The sequence below is a fragment of the Amblyomma maculatum genome, chromosome 5, assembly GCF_055883805.1.
Source record: "Amblyomma maculatum isolate TAMU_Amacu chromosome 5, ASM5588380v1, whole genome shotgun sequence".
Lineage (NCBI taxonomy): Eukaryota > Metazoa > Arthropoda > Arachnida > Ixodida > Ixodidae > Amblyomma > Amblyomma maculatum.
The window spans coordinates 103,359,009-103,383,686 of NC_139348.1; the positions used below are offsets into that span (position 1 = coordinate 103,359,009).

Genomic DNA, 24,678 nt, shown 5'->3' on the forward strand with positions numbered 1-24,678 from the left:
TGTTGAATGTCATTTCCTTTGGATGGGCAGAGCACTGGTCCACGAAAAGCAAAATTTTCCGGTTTCTTGACGCTGTTTTCCGATCAAGGCTTGTCAAGAACTTGCAGAAAAAATCTTTGTACCTTTGTAAAAGACAGGCAAACGCTCCGCTGATCGGAAACACCTCGGTTTCTTCGACTTACCGATGACGGTAAGCTGGAGTTTCTCAGATCCATCCGAGTTGCAGCAAAAGAGTACTGTTACTCTCTCCTTGCTTTTCTGGCCGCCCTAGCATGCCTGGCCTTTTACGCACGAACTTCTTTCCGGTTGAAGGTTGAAAAAGAGGCCCGCCTCGTCGGCAATAAATATGTCGCGTGGCTCGTACTCAGAAATCAGCGCCGCCAGCGTGTTCAGCCACTCATCTACAGCTGACTGGTCCACTTTCTTGCCTTCACCCGAGACGATCTGGTAGACAAGTCCGTGCCGCTCGTTAAGGTGCAGCCATCCCCCAGACGCTTGGAAATTTTCAATTCCAAGCTAAAGTGCGACGGTGTTGGCTTTTTCACGTAGCACCCTGCCGTCCACGTTGACGCCGGCCGCTGTCACTTCGTGGAACCAAGTCAGCAGAACCTCTTCCAGCTTGACATGGGATGCTGTTTTAGCCTGCTTCACGTTTGCACCGAAGTGCTGCACATTCTTCAAGATGGCATCTCGCTGCCCAACAAAGGTGCAGAGCGTAGACGGTGCCAACCCTAGCTCTTTTGCTAAGTCGACACACTTCTTCTTATGGTTTTCGTCAACCTTCTTCAGCACTTCAAGCTTTTCCTTAAAAGAAAGGGCTTTACGCTTCCGCGACATTTCGGCAGCAGCGAACGCTTGCATCTTTAACGTTTGGGCAGCTCACGTCACAGCGAACGACAGAAAGAAGCAGCGAACGGAGAACTACTGCAGCGGCAGCCAGCGTCACAGGCCTCCTGGGAACAGCCGGCGAGACAACTTTTCGATAGACCAATGAGCTGCCAGCGAATGAGTGACGTACACGACTGGGCATGTGCCTCGCCTTGGCAGTCTTTGTCTAGTGCTCGTCGGTTTGCTACGAAAGGGAGGTGGGGGTAGAGTGGCGAGTGGGGTGAGGGGCGTTGGAGAGGAGAGGCAGCGGCCGTGGTGAGTACCCTCTCCCCCTGTGAGCTCTTGCGCTGAGCTGCTCGGTGGCTTTGTGCGTTTGTACAACGGTCATTCGTATCATTCGCAACGGGGGGAGAGGAGTTAGCGGCGGCCGCGGCGGCCCGCTCGCATGCGCGACTGGTTTGCACGTTCGTATCAACCACGGCGGGTTCAGAAACTCTTCGTATCACCCCGAATCTAACGTATTCTATACAATGTAGTCAGTCCAAAGCATTCTTAAAATTCGTATCATCCCGAAATTCGTACCAGCCATAATCGTATCAGCGAGATTCTACTGTACCTTATTTGCTTACGCAGCAACTTATGGCATGAGTACTATTTGCCCCCCCCCCCCCCCCCCCCCCCACACACACACACAAAGTACTTGCATGCCTGTGAAACCACCACTTTTTAATGATACGAAAAAAAGGTTAAGCATTTTAGTTAGCACTCATGCATTACAGTAAACCTGGCAACAAGTGGAGGGGGCCCTGCCCATGATTATCAGCAGCAGGCACAACACGCCATGGCATCAACAGTGCTCTTTCCTCACCAGTTGCGTCTTGATGCGCAGCCACTCTGGATCGTCCTCAGACTCACTGTCCTGGTCAATCTCTTGCGGCCTGATTGGCAGGCAGGTCTCCGTGTGGTAGTAGAGCCTAAAAGAAGGAGAACAAAGTGATAGGCTTGCACAAATGCATGCACCACCGCCAAGGGAACCAAAAAATGCACGCTACCGGGCATTGGGCAACTTTTGCTCAAATGATGAAACCCATCCATAAACGGCCCAAAGAAACTGGCGCAAAACCAAGAAAAAAGAATAAGGCCCGTATTCATAAACGCGCCTCGACTCAACGCTCCATCTCTACTCCATGGAGTCGAGAAAACAGCCGCTCCTCCACCCTAGGGCCAATTCAGATTGATGAACGCCCCTCGGCGTTTACTCCAACAAGGTCTCGAGAATACCTCCTCCACTCGAAGCAGCGCAAATGGCGTATGGGGACGAGATTAATTCAGATTTTTGGCTCGAAAACTGCTTGCTGAAGCGTGTAACATGCTCAGTTGTAGAGTCTTCTATACAACTTTCGCTTGCTTAAAATTTTACGGTAAGTCTATGAGGGATGCACTAGTGGAGGGCTCCAAGTAATTTGACCACCAAAGGTTAGTTACCATGTGCTGACTTTGCAAATGATTACAATGATGAACAATTTAGTAGGTTATTTTGTGTAGACCCACAAAACTAGCTCCTATCTTCATAACACTCACCATCCTGAGCTCCTCAGTGACCCGCACAAGTCAGGGTGAACATTCCTACTTGGTGAACGTAGAGCACCCATGTGCGTGCAGCACTTTCAAGACCAACTGCGCGCTTTTTTTTTTAACATTATGAAATGGTGATCGCATTACGTGGCATAACCTCAACGACACACTTACGGACTAAACAGTAATAAAAATGCCCTACACAGTTACACTGCTTTTCTCTCATATTTTTCCAGCCAATACCATTTCCCGCAACGCAGTATCACGATTTTTTGAAATTCTACTGATACAACATGTTTAGCGACCAATGTGTATGTGTGTGGACCTGGGGGCATGCAACCCTACCAAAAGCCAAGAGCTGCTCTACAGTACATCAGTGCAGAGCACTTGGAAATGATAACCGTAACAACAAAGGGCTGAGGCCAATTCACACTCTCAAGACTCGAAGCGAGTGTGGGCAGCTGTGTTTTTGCATGAAAGAAACCCACGGATCACTTGCAAAAAGTGGTCTCATTCAGAACAAGAGTTCGCGATCTTGACTGCCGCCACTGTCAACGAGCAGCCAATGTAGAACAAGCCTCCGTCCACTTCCACAATGAGCAGTAGGTGGTTTATAACTCTCAATCACAAAGCTAGAAAACCGAGCAGCCCTGCACCTGGACTGCGACTGTCACTTTTCGACCAAAAAAGTAGAACAACCTCTGGAACCCGCAGGTGTGAATGGGCTTTCATACAGTCGCCCCACATCTAAAGTCAAATCTCGCTGCTATGAACACTGCATCGAATTTTTCAAATCAACAATCTTTTTACAAATTTCCAAAAAATCTTCAATATTTTCACCATAGAAACATTTCAAAACTACGAATTTCAACATATTGTACATTTCAAAACAATGTACAAATTTTTTTTTCTCTTTCTCTACAATCAAGGAACATGAGCATTACAAATGCGGCTAAAACTGACAGCACCGCAACTCTCGCATAAAAAAGGAACCGCCGTTTCTCTGTGAATACGCCTTGGGTAGTACCTATCATCATCGCCATACCTATTGCAAGCTCCTAGCGTCACCCAAAGCTGTGATTTAAGAAGCACCAACCAGCAGGTCTAGCCCATGTCTTTTTTTCCTTTTTAGTTGTGACGAAAGTGTGCATTTCCAAAACACCTCTTTTCTGAAACTACCCCAGCGTGTTATAATCTGCCATGTTAATGCATGAGCGAAACTATGAGCACCACAGCGCTTGCAGTTGACATTAAACAGACCCATATCGTGTTTACCTATTGTGTCCAGAGATGTAGGGCCGTGGCTGCTCGATGTCCGGTTCATCCTGCTCCATGAACTCCGAAAGGCTGAGGGGGGCTCTCTTCGGCCTGTAAGAGGGTATCCACATCACCACTTCCGTGAGCGCACGCGCGCGCACACACACACACACACACACACACACACACACACACAAAGAAAAATACGGTAAATGTGAACTTTTAAGAACAAGAACAAGTTAATCATACAGTTGTGACACCTGGTGGGTCATTCACTGTCCTTGAAAGTCCTCTTCAGAAAGCACGACACACAAAAGAGGAACATATCATGCACATATCATGGCCCTACGGGACCAAGTAACAGACGATAAAACAGCACCAAATCCACCGAAGCTGGACTGATCTCTCACCTCACCTCACCGACCTCACGTATAAAGAACGGTGTCATGAGTTTCCAGCAGGGGTGTGCGAAAACTCGAAAGTTCAAATACGAATCGAATATGTTTGTTATTCCACTCCTGTCCGTAATCAAAAATGAATCCTTTGAATATTCGAAAATTATCGAATACAGCGAATATATTTTCGAATTCACTGCCGTTTCACAGCACTGTGCGCTTCACTGCAATACTTGACTGCGTGACTAGGCAGTTAAGCATTCTCAAAATGCGAAGGGGCTGTTTTGTGAAAAATGCGCGACAAAACTTGGGCAAAATGTCACTCCGGTGTCACCTCCCATGCAGACATCCACCGTGCAGGTGTTCATTAGATAAAATTACTGGGATGCAAATAGTTTTGTAGCAAAAGCTAAATGCGCTAGGTTTTCAAGCTGTCGGCATGGCACCATGCCACGTGTCCGTTGCCTAGCAACTGTCACGTGGTATAGACCGAGAGCTGGGCCAGGATTTGGAGAAGAAAAAGAAGACATAACATGGTAGTTGGTAGAGGCTAACGACAACAGTGAGTTGCTAAGAGTCTAGGACAGACGGTTCGTTCGAACATTGTGACGGTGACGCATTAAATACAGGTGTCCACAGAAAAATTTTATGCAACACTCGCAGCTTTTGCCCTATCACTACATTCAAGCCATGCTTAAACCCTCACAATTTTTTGCCAGTTTCTTCAGGCCCATTCGATAATTCGAGCTTCCAGTTAATTCAGACAATTTTTCCCAATCCCTTGAAGTCCAAATTAACATGACTTCACTATACTCAGCAGCGATACGGAAGCTTCACCTGGTTCCATGCCGGCCCTGCATGCACAAAAAGCTGGTACACGGAATCCTACATAAAATTTATACTGAATTTTTCAAAAGGTATACATTTCTATGCTATTTCAGATTAATTTCATTTGCAAATATCACGTGAATTCTAAAATAAACAAGGTGAACAATGCTTGCTATTTGTTTTCCTTTTTTTTTCACTGATCAAATATTCAGTATTCTAAGCATTTTTTTGGACTAGATTCATATTCAAAAATTTCAATTAAATAATTCGCACACTCCCAGTTTCCAGTATCCCTTCTAAAACTATTTCTAAGTGGCTAAAAGGATTTGAAGCGAGGGTGAATTACACTTTGCACGGAAAGTCCCTAGAGCAGAGGTTCTCTGTACATACATTTAGCCTTGTGAAATAACCCCGGCCATTTTTGAGGGGTTCTCTGTATATACCTTCAACCCTGAGGAAGCAAAATAGCAATCCCTGGCCATTTTTTTGACAGGGTGCCGAGGAAAGCTTTCCCGTCTTCTCTTGGCTTCTGCCCTTTACTGGTCAACATGCACGCGAACTGCATGCCTCTCTGTATGTGTGCAGTCCCTTTAAAAAATGTCCAGGCAATAATAAACACTGGGGAAGCTGTGCAGTGTAACAATATGCCAGTCTCGAAACGCAGTGAGTGAAGGAAAGGTTAGGGATAAATGCTCGTGTCTGGGGAACCAAAAAGTCCCTCCAAGGAACCTCTGCCTTAGAGCCACCGACACACCAGCAGCGAGCGAGTTCCCGTTCACAAATCCGCGCTCGACCAAGCCCAGCACTGCAGAGCAAGACAGCTGACCACTCCCAAATGAAACAATGCAAAGAGGCAGGGGATCCAAACGTCCCCTAGTTGCATGCACCATGGATAACGAGACAATACTGACCGGCAGACCATGACGTAAGTGACGGGTGTGCGACGGGCAGGACCAGTCCGGCCAAAGGCATAGCCAGTCTGCGTGTGAAGGTGTTGCGGGTTGCCAGCATACGATCCATCAAAAAATTCATTGACGGAAACATCGATGCGTGCTCCTTTGGGATGTGGCTGCAACAAGAGACAGACGACCCCCTTTTGATGTGCCCACACTGTAGTCCTAGAAAAAAGCAAACTTACAACTGACCAAGAAAGCACTTACATTCAGTATTTGCTAAAATAATCTCTAAATTCATGCTTTTTGTTTTCATTCATGATACTGCTTATGTTGATTGATACACTGACACAAAAGCCTTCTTTCTGATGTTTCACTTCAACCAAAAAGTACTAACAGGCCACATTCAAATGGTAGTCTGGCAACCAGTCTAGCTCAACTACATGACAGCGCAGGAAAGGGTCCTCAAAGCCAAAGCGGTGCGAGATAGAGGGATCTTGGGCCGACAGGTGCTGTGGGCGTACACAAGTATGAGGTGGTACGTGCACTATGGAAGATGGTGGCTGTGCCGGGGCTCACGTACGCCAATGCTGCACTGTGTTTATCTGCCGGCACAAGGGAGTTCTTGGAACGACGGCAGAGGGACGCAGGACGAATGGCTCTGGGGGTCCATAGGAGCACACCGGTGGAGGGTGTACAGGGAGATCTCGGCTGGTTCTCGTTTGCAGCTCGTGAGGCTGTAGCAAAGTTGAGTTATGAGGCCAGGCTCCTCCGGTTGCCTGACACGAATCTGGCGCACCAAACGTTGGTGCACATCATATACGCGGGAATATCGACGCAATGGACCAGACGGACGAATAACTTACGGCGCCGTTTCGAGGTGGCACCCTCCTCCATGGCGACTGCTAATCCCAGCAACGCAACGAGCGTGAAAATCCGGGACCAAGTGCAGAAGACGGAGACGCGAGAGTGGATGAGTGGAGCGATAGCAAAGCCCACCTTGACTATCTACCGAGCAGCGAAGACAGCCATCAGCCGTGAGTACTATTCTGATAATTCGTGCGGTAGCGGCTTGCTGGTGGAGTGCTCCGTACACACGTATGGCGCGCGAAGTTCGCAAGCGGTCTGGGCACCACTTGCGGCACCTGTGGAGTGGCAGAGGAAACGATAGGACATGTGGTCCTAGAAGGCCCCAGTAAAAAACCAACCTCTGAGGCTTCAGCCCTTCCGGCTGCCATGGGTTTCGACGAGACGGAGCAAGGTGTAGAGCAGATCACTAAACGACGCCTGGAATACTGGTGGCGGAATGGGGCGGTGCAATAAAGGAGCACTCCAGCTGTGAATGCACCAGAGTGAACTAAGTGGTCGCATGGAACGGCAATTGTGTGTGCGTGAGTGTGTGCGTGTGTGTTTTTTATTATCTTTTTTTTTTTTTTTCTTGCCTCCTCCACGCCGACAGGCGGAGGCAACCCGTTAAAAAGGGGACAGCCATCATCTCCGTCACCATCACCATCACACTGCAGAGGGCATAGATTTGTTTTTTCCTGCCGCCATACACACAGTGTAGCACGTGCAATGATCTCAATGCATAGCCAAATACACAGCACAACATGTCTTCAAGACCTTTTCTTTGCTGATATATTGTCGCGAACCATTCAGGTCTTTATTTATTCTTTGTCAGCAGCCGCCGATATGACGCCTTATCGCGGTGATTCCAGCACACGAATCGATTCTGTATCCTTTGTTCGTGTTGACTGTCGTGGGACGCAGTCTTATCATTTTCTTATCATGTATCTCGAAGGTTCCAGTAACTTGCGTGTGTTTCTACAATGTTCCAGGTTATGCTAGTCCCAGTTTGTGGCTTTATCTAGATGTTTCTTTGCCGCCTTTAAACTGAGCGTTAACGGGTGCAACGAGCATTCTCAGTTCGACGACCAGAAAGCACATTTGTTGCTATCGCCGCCGCAGAGTTGTTTAGTTTTTTTTTTTTTTTGTCATGCAAGTCACCTCAACGAAGAGTTGATTTCAGTGCGATTACGACTGTCTTCTCTTTTGGTGCCTACGGCCTTGTCACCACCACATGACAATATCCTTATCAATAGGCACACTGTTCTCTGGTGCAAAATAACAGGCCAGTTATGTTGCTTTATCTTCCATGACTGTTCTGCAAATGACAGGCTAATTCTGAAGATGGTTGCAGTGACTGAAACAACTGCTACTCTCTTAATGATACGCCGTTTTGAGACAACTTGGGAGACCCAAGAGTGCGAAACTGCAGGTCATGCCGTATGTATAAGAAACGCCCAGCAACTGCACAGGCCGATGGGTTACGTGGTATGGTGGGGAACAGCTGCAGTAACACGCTGGGCAAGTTAACAGGTAGACATTTCTAGTTACCCCTAAAGAGATACCTTCAAGCCAGGAAGCTCACAGTCCAAGACTGTTTGGTTTGGTTTGTGGGGTGTAACGTCCCAAAACGACTCAGGCTATGAGAGACGCTGTAGTAGAGGACCCGGAAATTTCGACCACCTGGGGTTCTTTAACGTGCACTGACATTGCACAGCACTCGGCCGCCTTGCTTTTCACCTCCATCGAAAAGCAGCCGCCGAGGCCGTGATTCCATCCCGCATCCTTGGGGACAGAAGTCGAGCGCCCTAACCACTGCGCCACCCCGGCGGGGCACAGTCCAAGACAGAGAAAACCAGAAGCAAAAGGACATGTAACAACACAGTTTAACCTCATTGATTTGTTCGCCGGTATGCGTTAGAAACAAATTATGATGGAAGAAAAATGACAAGGGTGCACTAGAGTCTGCTTATGTTGAGAAAGGCAAAAACACAGAGAGTTCCACACCTACTTTCGTTACGAGTCCTGCATTTCACTAATCAGTACCGTTGCTTAGTTGCCATTTGTATTGTTCATATTTGGAAGAAATAAAATTTTGAGGGTCAAGGGACAAAAATTTCCCAAGTCACCACTGAGTTGGCGCCGTATTCGAATTAGGTTAGACATCAACTGTGGTCAAATTCTGACCTTGGTAAAAAAATGTAATTATTTTGGCCAATTAATTACCCAGTTATTAAAACATTTCATTGACTTACAATTATACCTAGTATTTACATATTCACTTAATGAAATGTTATATTAATAACCCCTGCGATGGGCGATTCGCCGTTTGTGTGGACACGCTCTGTCCACGTGATCTGTCCACACCGCCCGCGAGCCAAGAAATTCCTTTTCGTTAAAATGCATTTTTCAAAACCACTTCATTTTGAAAAATGTAACTGCGGAACAAGGTACAGTAGAATCTCGGTGATACGAAATTCAAAGGGAGACGATAATTTTCGTATCACCCGAAATTTCCTATCACCAAAAATTGAGCAAAATCCGTTTTCAAGCCTTCCAACAGGTACAAAATATTTATTTTCGTTGAAAGAAATCGCGTATATCCTTCTGCACCTTCTTTTCCGCGAGATCTGATAACAGAGAGTTCTGAAAACTGAAAAAATTGGGCCGCTGTCTTCTCCCGCACAGACTCGGAGGTCACGGCGCGCCGCAGAACATCGATGGCGTACATCGTTTCTACTGCCGTCGGCGGTGGGTCATCAACGCTTTGGTCGTCGTCATCTTCGTCATTGCATGGAATGCCAGGCTGTGATGACGCTTTCTCCAACTTCAACCGTGCGGAGACCACAGGTGGCGAAGTCGTCGTCCGCGGTGACGAAATCGTCGACGCAACAGTCGACGTCAAGTTGATTGCAGACATCGATGGGAATCGGGTCTGGCACTTGCGAGGCAGTAGCCACAGCGGATTTGAAAACCCCACACTTCGCGAACAATTGGCGATGGTCGTAGGAACGACGCGATCTCAGGCAATTGCAAGAAAATGCACAGCGTCCAGAAGAGTGATCTGGAGATTCGCGTCCTTCCTTTCAATCTTCGCGAGGAGGCGGCGCACCAACAAAGCTTTGAAATGGTGCTTAACATTCCTTATAATCCCAGCATCCAGTGGTTGCAAATGACTTGTTGCGTTCGGGGACAGGAACACCACCTTAACACTCTGTAGTGTCATTTGTTTTGGATGGGCGGTGCACTGGTCCAGCAGCAAAACTATTTTTCTGTTGTGGCAAGACATCTTGCGGTCGAGGTACGTGACGAATTCCATAAGCAAAGAAGACTTCATCCATGCTTTTTTGTTCGCCTTGTAGACGCAGGGCAATCGACCGGCTGCCTTAAAGCATTGGGGCTTTTGATACAGTTGAATCCCGCCACAACGAATACCGCCACAACGAAATTTCCGCGACAACGAATAATTTTTTATTCCCCGCGAGTATCCTATAAGAATTAATGGCCTAAATTTCTCTGCACAACGAACCATTTTTGCAGAGCGTTTCCGCTTCAGCGAAATTTTCGCTTTCAAAATCGAAACCGAAACTAGTTTTATTGGCGAGAAGTCCAAGTCAAATCCAAAGCCACATTAAGCATGAAATCACGTGATTGCAGTTCCGCCATTTTGGCTTTGTGTCGTGGTCGCGTTGTTCACTCGCTGCCTTTCTCTTCGACAACGACGAGTTTTCATCCGCAGGACACGATGGCAACGCAAGTGAAAAAACGCAAAACTCTTTCCCTTGAGCAAAAAGCTCAAATAATCGCCCAAGCAGAAAGCGGAAGGAAGAAAGCGGCAATTGCTGAAGACTTCGGAATTCCTGCAAGTTCGCTGTCAACGATTCTAGGCAATAAGGACAGCGTGAGAATGGCACTTGCTTCAGGCACATCCTCGAAGCACAAAAAGGTGACGCGGCCCCTCCATGAAGAGTTGGACAAAGCAGTGCATGCGTGGTTTGTGGAAGCACGAGCCAGCAACGTCCCCCTGTCCGGAAGCATCGTCCAGCAGAAAGCCTTGAACTATGCATGCCTACTTGGCATTGATGATTTTAAAGCCAGCATTGGCTGGCTAAACCGTTTCAAGGCCCGCCATAACATCGTTGGAAAAGTGTTGTGCGGCGAGTCAATGTCAGCAGACGTGGACGGAGCAGCTGCTTGGAAGGCGAGTAACATGGCCGGAATTTTAAGCAACTTCGCGCCTGCAGACATTTACAACGCCGACGAGACCGGGCTATTCTACGAGATGTTGCCGGCTAGGACGCTCGACTTCAAGGGGCAGCGCTGTCACGGCGGCAAACACAGCAAAAAACGCATCACAGTGCTGCTTTGCACAAACATGGATGGCTCGGACAAGCGTCCGCCGTTAGTCATAGGCAAAAGTGCCAAGCCGCGCTGTTTTAAGAGAACTCGTAGCCTACCTGTGCAGTACAAGGCGAACAACAAGTCATGGATGACCCGCGCTATTTTCACCGAATGGATGATGTCATTCGACCGCGACATGAAGCGGCAGGGCCGTAAAGTTTGCTTGCTTTTGGACAATTGTTCAGCGCATCACTGCGACGAAGTCAAGCTCACTAACACGGAGCTGAGGTTTTTCCCTCCCAATTGCACGTCTGTCTTACAGCCTCTCGATCAGGGCGTGATTCTTAGCCTGAAGCGCGCTTACCGCGGGAGGTTAATTCAGCGGCTGCTTTTTAACACTGAAACCGGCCGAGACACGAAGGTGGACTTGTACGTGGCACTGCAGATTATGTCTGCTGCCTGGAGCACACTGGGGCGCTCAGTAATTGTGAACTGTTTCAGGCACGCCGGATTTGCCGAAGGTCGACCCGTACACTCTGCTGGCCTAACACCAGGCGTTACAGACGACAACGAAGAGGCATCACCGGCTCCGGGGATCGCGGCCGCCTGGAAAACGCTGGGAGAAATAGGAACCGTGCCGCCTAATCTCGAGCTCGACGAATACATCGGCGCTGACGCTTGTGTTGTTGTTCACGAAGATGTGAGTGATGAGCAGATCATAAAAGCTGGCCGGAATGATAAGGACTCTTCCGATGAAGAAGACGACGACGTACAGGAAGCGCCGGCTGCGGCAACCGCCGTACAGGTGATGGACGCTTTTGATGTCATCAGGAATTTCGTTGCTGTCCGAGACGACGATGTTGCAATGGGTTTGCTGACCGAGTGCGAAAATCGCGTGACGGCGTTGCTCGCCGTGAAGCGTAGGCAAACCAAGCTTACAGATTTTTGGCATTAAACGCCTTTGCTGCTGCTTGGGCAATTCTTTCTGCGTTTCACGTCAAATTTTTGCGATAACGAAGTTCCGCGAGAACGAATTTTTTTTCGTGCACCGTGAATTTCGTTATAGCGGGATTCAACTGTATTTGCCAATGACTGTCAGCGGCATCTTTTCAGATCCGTCAGCGTTGCAACAAAACAAAACTGTGATACGTTGTTTGCTCTTTTGTCCGCCCCGGCAGGCATCGCCTTTAAAGCAAAAACTTTTTTCGGGCTGGAGATTGTAAAACAGCCCTGCTTCATCTACATTAAAAACATTACGTGCCTCATATCCCGCTATGTAAGACGGCAGTGTGGTTGTCATCCAGTCTTCCACGGCAGAGTCGTCGACTTTTTTTCCTTCGCCACAAACGGTCTTGTAGGAAAGATTATGACGCACCTCGAACCGGTGAATCCATCCACCGGAGGCCTGAAAGTCACCAATTCAAAGTGTGAGTATGTCCGCTGCCTTCTCACGAAGCACTTTTCCGTCGATGTTGACGCCGGCCGCCGTGACCTCTCTGAACCACGTTAGAAGAACCTCTTCCAACTTCACATGGTGGGCAGTTTTGGCTTCTTTAGAATTCATCGCGAAGTGCTGCACATTCTGCATAATTTGGTTGCGCTGACCAACGATCGTTGACAACGTTGACAGCGGCAAGCATAGCTCCTTGGCCATGTCAGCGCGCCTTTTCTTGGGCTCTTTGTCCACCTTATTTAAAATTTCCAATTTGTCTTTAAAGGTCAGCGCCTTTCTCTTCCGTGACATTGCAGTATGATGTACCTTTTCGCGTTGCCGAGATGATCACAAAACGACGTGCTATCAATGCGATGTCAGCCTCAACAAACGAGAAAACGAAGCAATGTGTTGCCGCTGCAGCGGAGACTCCGGAAAGCGGAAGAGCGTGGCCTGCGGGGCGGCGAAGAAATGTGGAGAGGGCCGCAAGGCCGGGCGCACGACTAAAACAAAAAACTAAATGGGGGGGTGGGAAGAGAGAGTGGGAGGGGGGTCAAGATATCGCCGCCTTCCTTCGCCAACTTCGTTGCTGCTGCGGGTTGCCAAGCCGGTTCTTTCCCGCTGTAATTTTTTCTTTCTTCTTTCGCGCGCGTGTGCGTGATCCGTGCTATCAATGCTGCGCACGCTTTTCTCGCTGTGCGTGTGTGCGTGGGCCTCGACCGGTCGTGATACCGAAGTTCGTATCACCCGTAGCGAAAAGAAAAAGTGTTCGGAACATCCGATTTTTTGCCCACTGAACGCAATGCAATTCGGCCGGGGAATTTTATGAATTCGTACCACACCGAATTTCGTATCAGCCGAGTTCGTATCACCGAGATTCTACTTATATGTGCATCTTTCAACAATTTCGGTTTTTAAAAATGTATGTCGATTTTTTTGGCAGCAGGGCTAATCAGCACCTTTTCTGCAGTGCTCGCAAAACTAGGCGTGCATTTCAGTTATCCTTGGAGCAGGAGAAACTTCGCCATGCAACGAGTACACAGAGTAATGCCCAGGCAGGAGGACTATCTTGTCTGCAGATGCCATGCATCGAAGACTCGAGGGGAAGGTGCCACGGTGGCTGACTGTCACAGCATTGTAGCCCTCTTTATGCTACATGCACCAAACCCAGCCCCTTAACAAGACGCTTCAGCCCCTTTCCCTGAGCGCCGCGAAGAAACCGTTGCATCTCTCCTCTAAGTTGCATCCATGCAACCCACTCATATGTTGCAACACTACTCTCTCTCTCTCTCTCTCTCTTTTTTTTTTTTTTTACTGCTCTGCCCATTGCATGAGGAACCGGAGAGAAACCACTACTGCACCTAACTGTCATCTCAATGTTGGTCTTCATCTCGCATGAACCTGGCTCTGCACGCTGTTAGGTTTACGCATGTGCGGTCGGTCACCAAGACTGACTCAACCACGTCACCCAAGAACAATTAACTGGAAGGAAAGTTTGGTTTAGTTTACAGTACTTGAAGTCCCACAGTAACTCAGGCTATGAGAGATGCTCTTTAATGAGCCCCGCATTGCACATACAATGGTGCCTTGCCTTTCATGCCCGACGAAAAAGCAGCCGCCATAGCTAGGATTTGGATCCCGTGCCCTTGGGTTCAGCAGTCGAGCACCGCAACCACTGAGCCCTAATGGTTGGTTGGAATTGAAGTCCAGCACCTTGCTTTTGGACATTTTTGCCACCCTGTTCAGGAGCATGAGATCGGAAATCACAGGATCCAGAAACATATCCCCGAGGTTCTAGCGTATACCCGTGAAGGACCACAGCTGCAGACATGACTGAATTAGTCGGTATGGCGACACCGCTGACGACGCAAAGCAGTGTGCATTCTGTAGTTTTCTGCTTGCGTCTTTTGACATGCTTGTTACCCCAAGACGTGCTACTAACTGGCCCCAATTGTAGCCTCCTCTGGTAACCGCCAATAACTACCAAGCGAAAGAAAAAGAAACCTGGGTACGCACCACATACGCGAAGGTGAAGCGGCCATGGCAAAGCTTCAGGTGTTTCAGCAGAGCAGCCAGCAGGCGGCACTGTAGCAGACACCAGGGGCAGCGCATGTCGGCGCGTGCCTCTGTCTGCTGCCGTGTCTGCTGCTGGTACACGAATTGGTACACGATACGAGTGCGTTGGGACAGCTGCTGCTGCTGCAGCTGCTGGCTGCCTGCTTTCCCTGATCCTTTGGGCACCACTTGACCGCTGCCCTGCTGCTGCTGCTGCTGGCCTACCTTCGTCTCACCTACAATGGGAAAGAGAAACGGCTACTTGACACAGCTCACACCCAAAGCATATTCCGCGGTAGCAGCTTTCAACCTTGTTAACCTCAAGAACTGCAATGCCTTTCAGAAAGCACTGACAAAACCCAATATATCCGTGCCTCCGATCATTTCCTTCCCAATACGAAGGCAAAAATGCACGCCCCTCAAACAATGCCCTAGTTCCCCCAATCCATGATGGCTTACTATAAAAGCAAAGCATTCCCTCACAATGAAAAAAAGTGGGATGTGGAAACATGGAGGTTAAGACATGAAAGGGCTCTGGTGCACGGAGAACCCAAGGTTTTAAAGGTGTACTGCCACCAAATTTTTGCTTGCATTTCTTCTTCCATCCAAACGGTGCGTTAGACACTGCTATATGTAGATCGCCATGCAGTGTATGGCCATTTAAAACACAACTACCAATTAGTCAGGAAATTCAGTTCCAAGCCATGGCTTGCTGCCACCAAACATCACACAACGCTCAAATTACGAAGGAAACACATAGTCCTGAGCCATGGCTTTCCACCTGTCCCCACAAGTCCTCACAAATCCCCACAAGTGCAATGAAAAATGCTCAGATTACAAAGCAAATACAAATTCTCCACAAACTTCGGCCCTGATCATTGGCTTATCACCCCTTATTCCTGTCAAAACGCTCCACGAACAAAGCAAATAGCAATCCGCATAAAACACAGTTGTGTGCCCTGGCTTGCTGCTCGCTCACCATTGCGTCTGCTACGCGTGTGCTTGTGCCCAGGCTCAGCCACGTTCAGCTCCACGGGGGACAGTACGGGGCGAGCTGTCCGGGAGTGGTCGGCAGTGTCCCCAGTGGTCATCTCCTCAGGGGAGCCCCAAGTTAGCCGGAACGCCACCTTGGGGCACTTCTCAAAGGCCTCCAATGCTGGGCTACCCTGCATGCAGTTTGTGGAAGCCACAAGTCACACTAAGGCAAACAGCAGTCTGGCGTCGAGCATACTGAGCAAGACTGGCTACGCAAATCCAATTCACTTGTGCAGCAACCGCCCAAGATGGAGAGATTTCAGACTAAATTTTACAATACTGTTACACCCTCGCGGGCTGTTACAGAGTGGGAAAAGCAAAACCTGAAATATGTTTACAGAAAAAGAATTTGCAGCCTGTGCTCAAACATGTCCGCCAAGCAGTACCCTTTGAACACACTGGCGCTGAGTTTGTTCCAGTCAACAATGGTTCGAATAAAACGTGAAAATATGAATGATCAACCCTTGGAGGCTCTATGACATGAGGGTGATTTTTAGGTGCAGATACTCGTATTGGACATCGTAGATATACACCTGCCCCTAACTGCAAGTGTTTGTCAGAAACAATTGCAGTGAAAACCATGTTTCACCGCTACAATCCCCTTCCCCCAGTACACACCAGTGATGTTGCGTCGAGATTTAGCGTTGCACAGATAAAAAAATACATATGTGATAGAGGTACTACTTGAATAGACAAATACAAGCACAGTATGAAATGCCTTGGAACAGTGATGACTGTGCACCTTGGGCGTGAGCGTGTGGCAGAAGTAATGACAATTGGAAACTCACACAGCTGAAATATAGTCGTGCAGCATGGTTTCAGTTTCACTTTTCTTGAATTAACATCATCCTGCCACTGCCATCGGGTGCACGCATCAGCCAGTTGCGCCATTCCGGACACTACCGTTACTTTAGTTCTATTTAGGGACGGAGTCATGTAACACATACTTCTCTTTCTTGCATCCCTATGCTTCCCCTGCGCTTCGAGTATGCTGACCCGTTGCGTTTTGAGGATGCCTCACCGCACATTCATCACTACACAGCCGTGCATGAAACATCCTCAAATCGCAGCGGGGTGGTGGTTAGTGAAGAGGCACCACCGCTACTGCGTCGCAATGCGTCGCAATGCGAAAGGGGCCGCGGAGGCACTGACGATTGTAGTCTACATTCCCAAAAGTGTGTGCAAAGCAAAACCCTTAGCGAAATCGTGTGATATCGTCACAATCGTTCAGTTTTCATCCCAAATCATAACCGCGGAGGCCGATTATCAATGGCGGCAAAAAGCAAGGCACCCATGTACTGTACGACGTCAGCGCATGTTAAAGGACTCCAGGTGGCTGAAATTTCCAGAGCCCTCCACTAACTACAGCACCTTTCACAGCCCGAGTCGCATTGCAACGTTAAACCCTCTAAACCAAACCAAATCAAATATACAGACATCCTTATTCCAAGCGTTCATTAGATAAAATTACTGTAATGCAAATAGTTTTCAGCAGCTTTTTTTAAGAACATTTGATAATTCGAACTTTCAGATAATTCGGTCATTTTTCCAAGTCCCTTGAAAGCTGAATGAAGGTCTCATGAGGATGCTGTGTTATGTCTGGCTTCAATCAACAACATTTGACACTCTAACTATTCGATTTTTGATTTGAGACTTGCTATTCAGCATTCGCACACCCCTTCTATGTGCCCAAACAGAAAGGTAATGTGTGCACCACTACTTCAAGTTCCCACTAATCACACAAGACTAAAGAAAATATCCAGAAAATTAGAGTGCATACCCAAGAGACGCACATGAATCAACCCCCTGTCCCATAATAACAGTCAAGCATAATCATGATGAGAGACAGAAGGGGTGCTGTTCAGGAGGTTTGTAGAAAAGGGCACTTACATCAACTCTGCTGCCTTTGGCACTAACAAGCCATGCAAGAAAACAAAAATATTTGCTTAAGGAGTGTACAGGTGCAATTTCCCTCTTATAATTAATTGGACAGAATTCCACTCCACGCGGAACCCACTTTTTTTCAGACGCGATTTATGTCTTTAGGTGGGAACTGTGCTTGTGTCCAGGTTGGACATCTGCTTACAGGACTGCAGTAATTGCTGAATCACCCAGCCGTTGTGCACGACAGACTGCTGCAGGTTGTGAGCCCAGCCAGCAATTTTCCCAATTTTCAAAATTCCGAATCCCCAACAGCGCATCTCTTCCCCTAGAGTAGACATTGCCATCAGGTACAGTCAGGGACAATTGTTTGCAGGACGAGAGTTCACGGAAAAATATTTATTTCTGTGTGACCGGGCAAACACAGTGAAAAAAATATGCTGAATCACAAGGGGACATGCATTCCCCATTCAGAGAAAAAATTGTATTGTATTGTAGGTTTAATGGCGCGTCAGCGGCTCAGGCCATCATGCGCCGGACACAAGGTTATATCTTAAGTTTAGTGGAGTATATGTACTCATTCTATAGTTTCTTTAAAACATTTACGTCATTTAGAAAGCTAAAAACGCATGACAAATCAACAAGGCCATTTTCACCTAAAATCAATGCTGGATGGAATGGAATGTGCTCATCGTAAAATCTAGTAAAATACCTTTTCCTCTGTGTTTCAAGTCCTGTGCACGAAAGTAAAACATTGTTTATGGTGAATTCCTCTCCGCAATCTTCACACAATGGTTTCTTTTCTTTTCTCAATAAAAAATTATGTGTCAAGTCTGTTTGGCCAATGCGGAGTCGACATAAAATCACTTCTATGAAACTAGTGAGGCAACAAAGAAATGTTTTTTTCATAAGTCCGCATCCCATAAACTAACGTCGCCCGACTACAAATGCAGACGCTGAAGCACCAGGCCTGTGTGCTTCCTGTGAGAGAATGCAATACCCGTTCTACTTTGCCCAGGCCAGCATAACAGGTGTATGGTGACTTTATGCACAACGCTTCTCCAGAAAATTTATAACTATCAGTTCTGAACGCTTCTGTCCTCCTCGGGAGGCAAGCAAATGATTGAAGGTAGCAGCGGCAGCACCCACCTCGGCCTGGTTGAGAGTTTCCCAGGATGCTGTTCGTGCCAAAGGTGCCGCCTTGGGTCCCCAGGGCCTGAGCACCAACTGGTACTCTCCCTCGGTGAGGAGGCACCGCTGCTGCTCGTATACTACCATTTCACCAACGTAGTGTCGACTCTCCTCTGCCGGGGCGTTGCTGCTGGCTCCACTGCCAGCACTGGAAGCTGGGCCACGACTGCATCCGTTGCGCCGCGGCTTTTTGGATGGTGGTTCTGGAGTGGAAAATGGGCGTCAGATGACTTTTCACTCGACTGCCTTGTCAGACCGCGCCGTAGCTAACGTGTTATGCAAGCAGCGAGGGTCCAAAGACCACTTTCTTCCTGTCTCTTTTTTTTCTCTCAAGCATTTCATCACAGAGAACCTGGACACCAGACAGCTCTGAAGATGGAACCGTGTACAGTGAAACCTCTTTATAACGAACAGTTAAGAAATCGGAAAATAGTTCGCTCTATCCATAATTCGTAATATAAAATTTCGTAGAAAATACACACAAGAGCAGCGAAATTCAATCAGAAGGCACAGCAACTTGGAGGGTGCATACTTGGGTCACGTCCATTTATTTACGCGCAAAAACTGCATTATCGCGGCCTGCTTTTTTGTGTTGATCGCGTTCCGTATTACGCCCTGTTCCACAGTTGCAAACACTCAACAAGGGCAAACCCACTGCTCTCAATAGCACTAGTGGCGGCGCAGTAAATCCAATGCAGCGAGCGCTTCTTGTGAAGTTGGAATGTTCTCATCGTCTGCAGGGTCAGCTTGAGCTTCGTCTGCGGGATGTTCAGAAACTTCCACAGTGATTTCGGCGTCCGTTAGTACAGCCGTGGTCGCCGCGATGTCGCCGTCGCCGACAAAGTCCTCTACAGTCATGTTGCGGGCATGTCACCAACAAAACGCGAAAAATTGTTCCAGGCTCATTGAGCTCTGCTTCTGCTTCATCGGGATCGTCCCCATCGTCACTTGATGCACAGGCCTCTGCTGGAACAAAACCTGCGTGCCGAAAGTAGTTGGCAATCGTTTCACCTTTCACGCTGTCCGATGCCGCTTCAATGCTTCACGAGAAGAGTTTCAGTCAGTCTCCTATTGTAAACTGCCTTGAAGGCCCCGATTTTATCTTGAGCTTGGTCTTTAACATCAGTGCTGCTCTTTTTTTCATGTTCACCGCCATCACAGCACTACGCACACCCGCGCACCACACTCGACACGACAACCGACGCAGCCTACGCCGAATGCTACGACGGCCACGCCGCGACGCCGCTGCTAACACTAAAAACGCGAAGGAGGCAAAAACCAAAAAGGCAAAAGCAACCTTCGATCGCGCCGCTGCCGCCGCCGCTGAAGCGGCACTGTCAGCGATTGTGAGATGCGAACGATTTCTTATAACCTCCGAGATCCCCTCCGCGCGCACAAACAGGCGCGCGGAGGGGATCTCTTTGGCTGTCATTTCTCAATACCGTCGTGGCATCTGTGGCGCTGTCAGCGCCTGCGAGGTAGTCCTGAATGTTTGCTGTGCCGCACAACACACATGTAGTGCAATGAAGCCTGCCTCCAGCTATTAAAGTGAGTGCTTGGCGTCGCGAAGTTCGTAATATCCGTTCTATGCCGAACCGCGTTCGCTGTGAGAAGTTAAAAACACATGTGTTTGACAAAATAATTTCGGAAGAGTTCAATATATTCAATAATTCGTAATATGCGTGTTCGTTATATCGAAGTTTGACTGTGCCTCCTGCATGAGCATTCTCCGTCAAAATGCAAGGAACAACATTAAGTGTATGTGCTTAGTCTCTTCCAGGGTCAACATACTCAGGAGTGGAAGCAGCCACAAGCATTTTAGAGCAGCTTTGAAGCATTTTAGTTACGTTTTGGAGCATATATTTAGAAATTAATTAACAAATTGCAATTTTCTACACCTGACATACTAAAAATTCCCATTTAACTCCTTTTTGTTCAACATTCCATGCTATGATGACAACGCACGCATCTGTCAAACAAAACAAACAGCCAAAACATGTACAGATCCCTAAAATGACACAACTGACCTGAGCAGCAATTTGGAACAGACTAGCATCAAAGGAATATATGCTTGCTTCTAAATTTCATAACTGAACATCAAGTCTGACTAAAAGTTTCTGGTTATTTTGACTCGATAGATTCAAAGGTGCAGCCTATCACAGATGCGGTCAAGCACCGTCACTATTTGGAGTTCATATTGGTTCATATTTGGAGTTCGGTTTGGCTCATGGGGCTTAACGTCCCAAAGCGCTCAGGCTATAAGAGATGCCGCAGTGGACAGCTCTGAAAATTTTGACCAACTGGGGTTCTCTAACATGCACTGGCATCGCACAGAACACAGGGGCCTTGCTTTTCACCTCCACCGAAAAGCGGTCGCCGTGCCCGAGTTTCGATTCTGCATCCTTGGTCACAGTAGTTGAGCGCCCTTACCACTGCACCGCTGTGGTGGGCAAGTTCATGTCAGCACATTACCTCGTGTTTGTTTTTGTGTCCTATGCCTGTGCTGACAAATTTTTGGACACTGGTCAGTATGGTACCTTCAGAGAGTTTAGGCGGCACTGAATGATAGCTTTTTCCTCCTTCAGCTCCTTTACTTCACTTTCGTGTGCCAGTGGTTCTTCCTGTTTTCGCTTCGGTAAAGCTATGGCTTCCTTAATTTCAATGGGCTGGCAACTGGCCCTTTGTGGCTTTTCAACACTCTTGAAAATATTTCTAGTGATTGGCATCTGCATGATGTCACCCGTGCAACGCTTCAAGCATGCCTCTGTAAGCTTGAAACACAAGCTAATAACATAGAGGCTGTATGGTGAAGCACCTAGCTGCTTGTTTGCACAGCGAAAACAGAACTCGTGCATTCTCGCTAGCCAGATAAGTTTCCCAACGGCTCGTGGCAGTCTGCGATGTCTGCTTCACTTGCTGCTCTTGATTCTGTCACCCCAAGAGGATGCTATGTTACATGCACAGAACACTTTTTCACAATTAACTCTTTCAGATTCTTGTGGCTTGTTTTAAATTTACTTGTCAACAATTATTTATTATGCTCCATGCTCCGCTAGTTTCAAAAAAATTTGGTTTGGTTTGGGATTTAACGTCCAAAGCAACTAAGTGTGCTACTGGGGTGCTGCCATCATTGCAACTATTGAGCTATGAAAAAGGGGAAGACAGCCGAGGAGAATCGGGTAACATTTGTTAAGAGGACGAGAGGGATATTGTGCTAGAAAAGCTGGCCACCCTGTATACGCATAATGCCTGATGACATCGACGGTACCGCAATCACGGAAGAATGCAAACGTTTTCTTAATTCATAAGAAAGGGGATGCAAGACACTTGAAAAATAATAGGCCAATCAGCTTACTATCTGTTACATACAAGGTATTTATTAAGGTAATCACTGTTCAGGGCAACCTTAGACTGCAATCAGCCAGAGGATCAAGCTGGTCTTTGGAAAAAATGCTCTACTATCAATCATATCCATATTATCAACAAGGTGATAGAAAAATGCTCGGAATATGAACAACCCCTAGACATACCATTTATTGATTACGAAAAGCATTTGACTCAGTTGAATACTCCACAGTCATGCAGACATTGCGAAATCAGGGTGTAGGTGAGCCGTATGTGAAAGTACTTGGAGATATCTATAGTGGCTGCACAGCAACCATAAGAAAGTAATAGAATTCCCATAAGGAAAGATGTTAGGCAAGGAGACACTACCTCCCCAGGGACTTTGAATGACAGCAGTTAGGGATAAGGGTTGATAGAGAATACCTTAGTAATCTGCAATTCGTTGATGACATTGCCTTGCTAAGTGATAACGCAGGGGATGAATTGCAATGACTGATGGCCTAGACTGGAAAAGCAGAAACATAGGCCTAAAAATTAATATGCAGAAGACTAAGGTAAGATTCAACAGCCAAGGGAAGGAACAGCAGTTTAAAATAGGTAGCGAAACACTGGAAGTGGTAGACGAATATGTATAGTACTTAGGACAGGCAGTAACCACAGATCTTGACCATGAAAGGGAAATAACCAGCAGAATTAGATTGGGATGGAGTGCATTTGGCAAGTACTCGCAGATTATGACTAGCAGCTTACAGGTATTGCTCAAAAGGAAAGTATACAACCGTTGCATCTTACCTGTACTCAGCTATGGGGCTGAAATACAGAGGCTAATGAAAATGGTTCTACTTAAACAAGACAACGCAGGTAGCTATGGAACAAAAAATGGTAGGTGTAAGGTAAAGAGATAGGAAGTGTGCAAAGTTGGTCTGAAAATAACTCTAGTTAATGAGATCGTAGTGGAAATTAAGAAGAAATAGGCATGCGCAGGGCACATAGTGCGAACAAAGGAATAAGAGATTTGATTCCAAGGGAAGCAAAGCTTAATAGGGGGAGGTAGAAAGTGAGGTGGGCAGATGAGGTTAAGAAGTTCGCTTGGGGCCAAGTAGATGCAGCTAGGGCAGCACCGGGTTAGTTGGAGTAATATGAGAGAGGCCTTTGCCCTGCAGTTGGTATAATCTGGTCGATAATGATGATGCTGGTATGTGTCATACCTCTGCCACTGGCTTGCTGCCATCATTAAAACTATGGCGGCTCATACAGCGTTGACGTGCAACCGACATGGCAACAACCTGTTGATTCTTTCACAGTCACTTCGTCAGATTGGATCGGATCACACTTTTTGTAGGCAATACCATTAATCACCTACTAAGCAACAAAAGCCGCGTTCTGAAAAATTTCAGGAGCAAATGAAGCCGCACTTCTAACCCTGCATTCTGTGCCAACCAACAAGGCCACCCTCTTGCAGAGGGTGAAATCGCCAGCAAAAGACATTAGCTAGCAGTAATTTAGGAAGAGTCCAGTTATTGCATCATGATAATCGCAGCCCTTTTTTCTGTATTGCACCTTGCAGAAACTCTGCCATAACATCTCAGACTCGGGAGATGCAGTAGAAAAGTTTATGTACAAACAGAAAGATCACCCGCAGAAACCAGGGCAGCAAGACTGACCTGCAGATTCACTGTCGTTGCTCTGACTGCCAGCAGTCACTCGCAATAGCAGCACGTACGACCGCACCAGACCGGTTCCGTTCGGGCAGAAGCTGTTGCTGGGCACCGTGATGACCGTCGGGCGGCTGGCCGAGGCACCACTGGCAGCTCCTTCCGGGTTATGCGGCACCTCGCAGCTCCCCGCTGGCACGTGAAAGACAAATGGAGCTGCCGCATGACGACAGCCTCTTGTCAACAACATCCTGGTATGGCATTGACCTAGCACCACAACACCACCCAAGAAAGCATACAGACTTCCGTTCCAACTATGTACACACAGTACGCCTAGTTTGGGGGCAAGCCACATTTTTGTGTGGCGAGAGCTGTCACTTCCCACTTCCCCGAAATTGCATTGTCAGTGCCACCCCCAAAGAGGTAAGCGGGCTTTATGGTATGATTACCCAAATCCAAAGAACCATGTCTACCCACGTAGCAAACTCGTGCTCGCATACTGAACACAACCCCTGCTTTTATTTTGTTTCTTCTCGCATAAACACATGCCTTTCCTCCTGGCCTGGAGATAATGATAGTAAATGAGGACAGGTGCTGTCATTTGAAACGAAATAGTATGCGCAAAGTGAGTTACCGTCTGTCGAATATCGAGATCACGCCCTACAAGCCTACTAACAGACAATTTGAATGCTCTGTGATGAATCCAAGCCCATCTCTGTGCAACACTGCATAATACTGAAGACTGTGGTGATTTGCAGTTTGGCTTCGCGACAAAATCTGCGAGCTGTGTTGGGAGCGACTCCAATTTGTGCTCGCTTTGGACAAAAGCTTCGCGGTGCCACACAAGTTATACGCCTGTGTTTAAACATACTATTTCCTGACTGCTCTCTCAAAGCACGAAAACTGTGAGGTCGCAACTGTGTACAAGGTGTGCGGCAATGCGCACATTTTCAGCCAGCCAATAAGACGCATCAAGGTTGCCGAGGACGGGGTAGCTCCAAGTGCACTAGCACAACGCATTTGTCACGACATTGCCATGAAAATGAAACTGATGACCCCTAGTGTGAGTAAATATGCTCTAAATCAGAAGTGTGAACAAAAGGTCGTTTTACCCACTATGA

General features: G+C 47.5%; 1 protein-coding gene across 2 annotated transcripts in view; it reads right to left on the minus strand.

The window, feature by feature from the left end:
* LOC146189064 (polycomb protein suz12-like) overlaps positions 1-24,678 on the minus strand; it is a 46,263-nt gene that overhangs the window by 12,148 nt on the left and 9,437 nt on the right. The window contains exons 7-13 of one of the 2 annotated variants that reach the window (XM_084603992.1): positions 23,567-23,749; positions 18,516-18,760; positions 15,430-15,616; positions 14,412-14,686; positions 5,795-5,952; positions 3,679-3,771; positions 1,697-1,802 (exon numbers count right to left, since the gene is read on the minus strand). In XM_084603992.1, the coding sequence (XP_084460118.1) occupies positions 1,697-1,802; positions 3,679-3,771; positions 5,795-5,952; positions 14,412-14,686; positions 15,430-15,616; positions 18,516-18,760; positions 23,567-23,749 (1,247 nt within the window). Of the gene's footprint in view, positions 1-1,696; positions 1,803-3,678; positions 3,772-5,794; positions 5,953-14,411; positions 14,687-15,429; positions 15,617-18,515; positions 18,761-23,566; positions 23,774-24,678 lie in introns of both variants that reach the window. The other variant, XM_084603991.1, reaches the window with a different exon arrangement.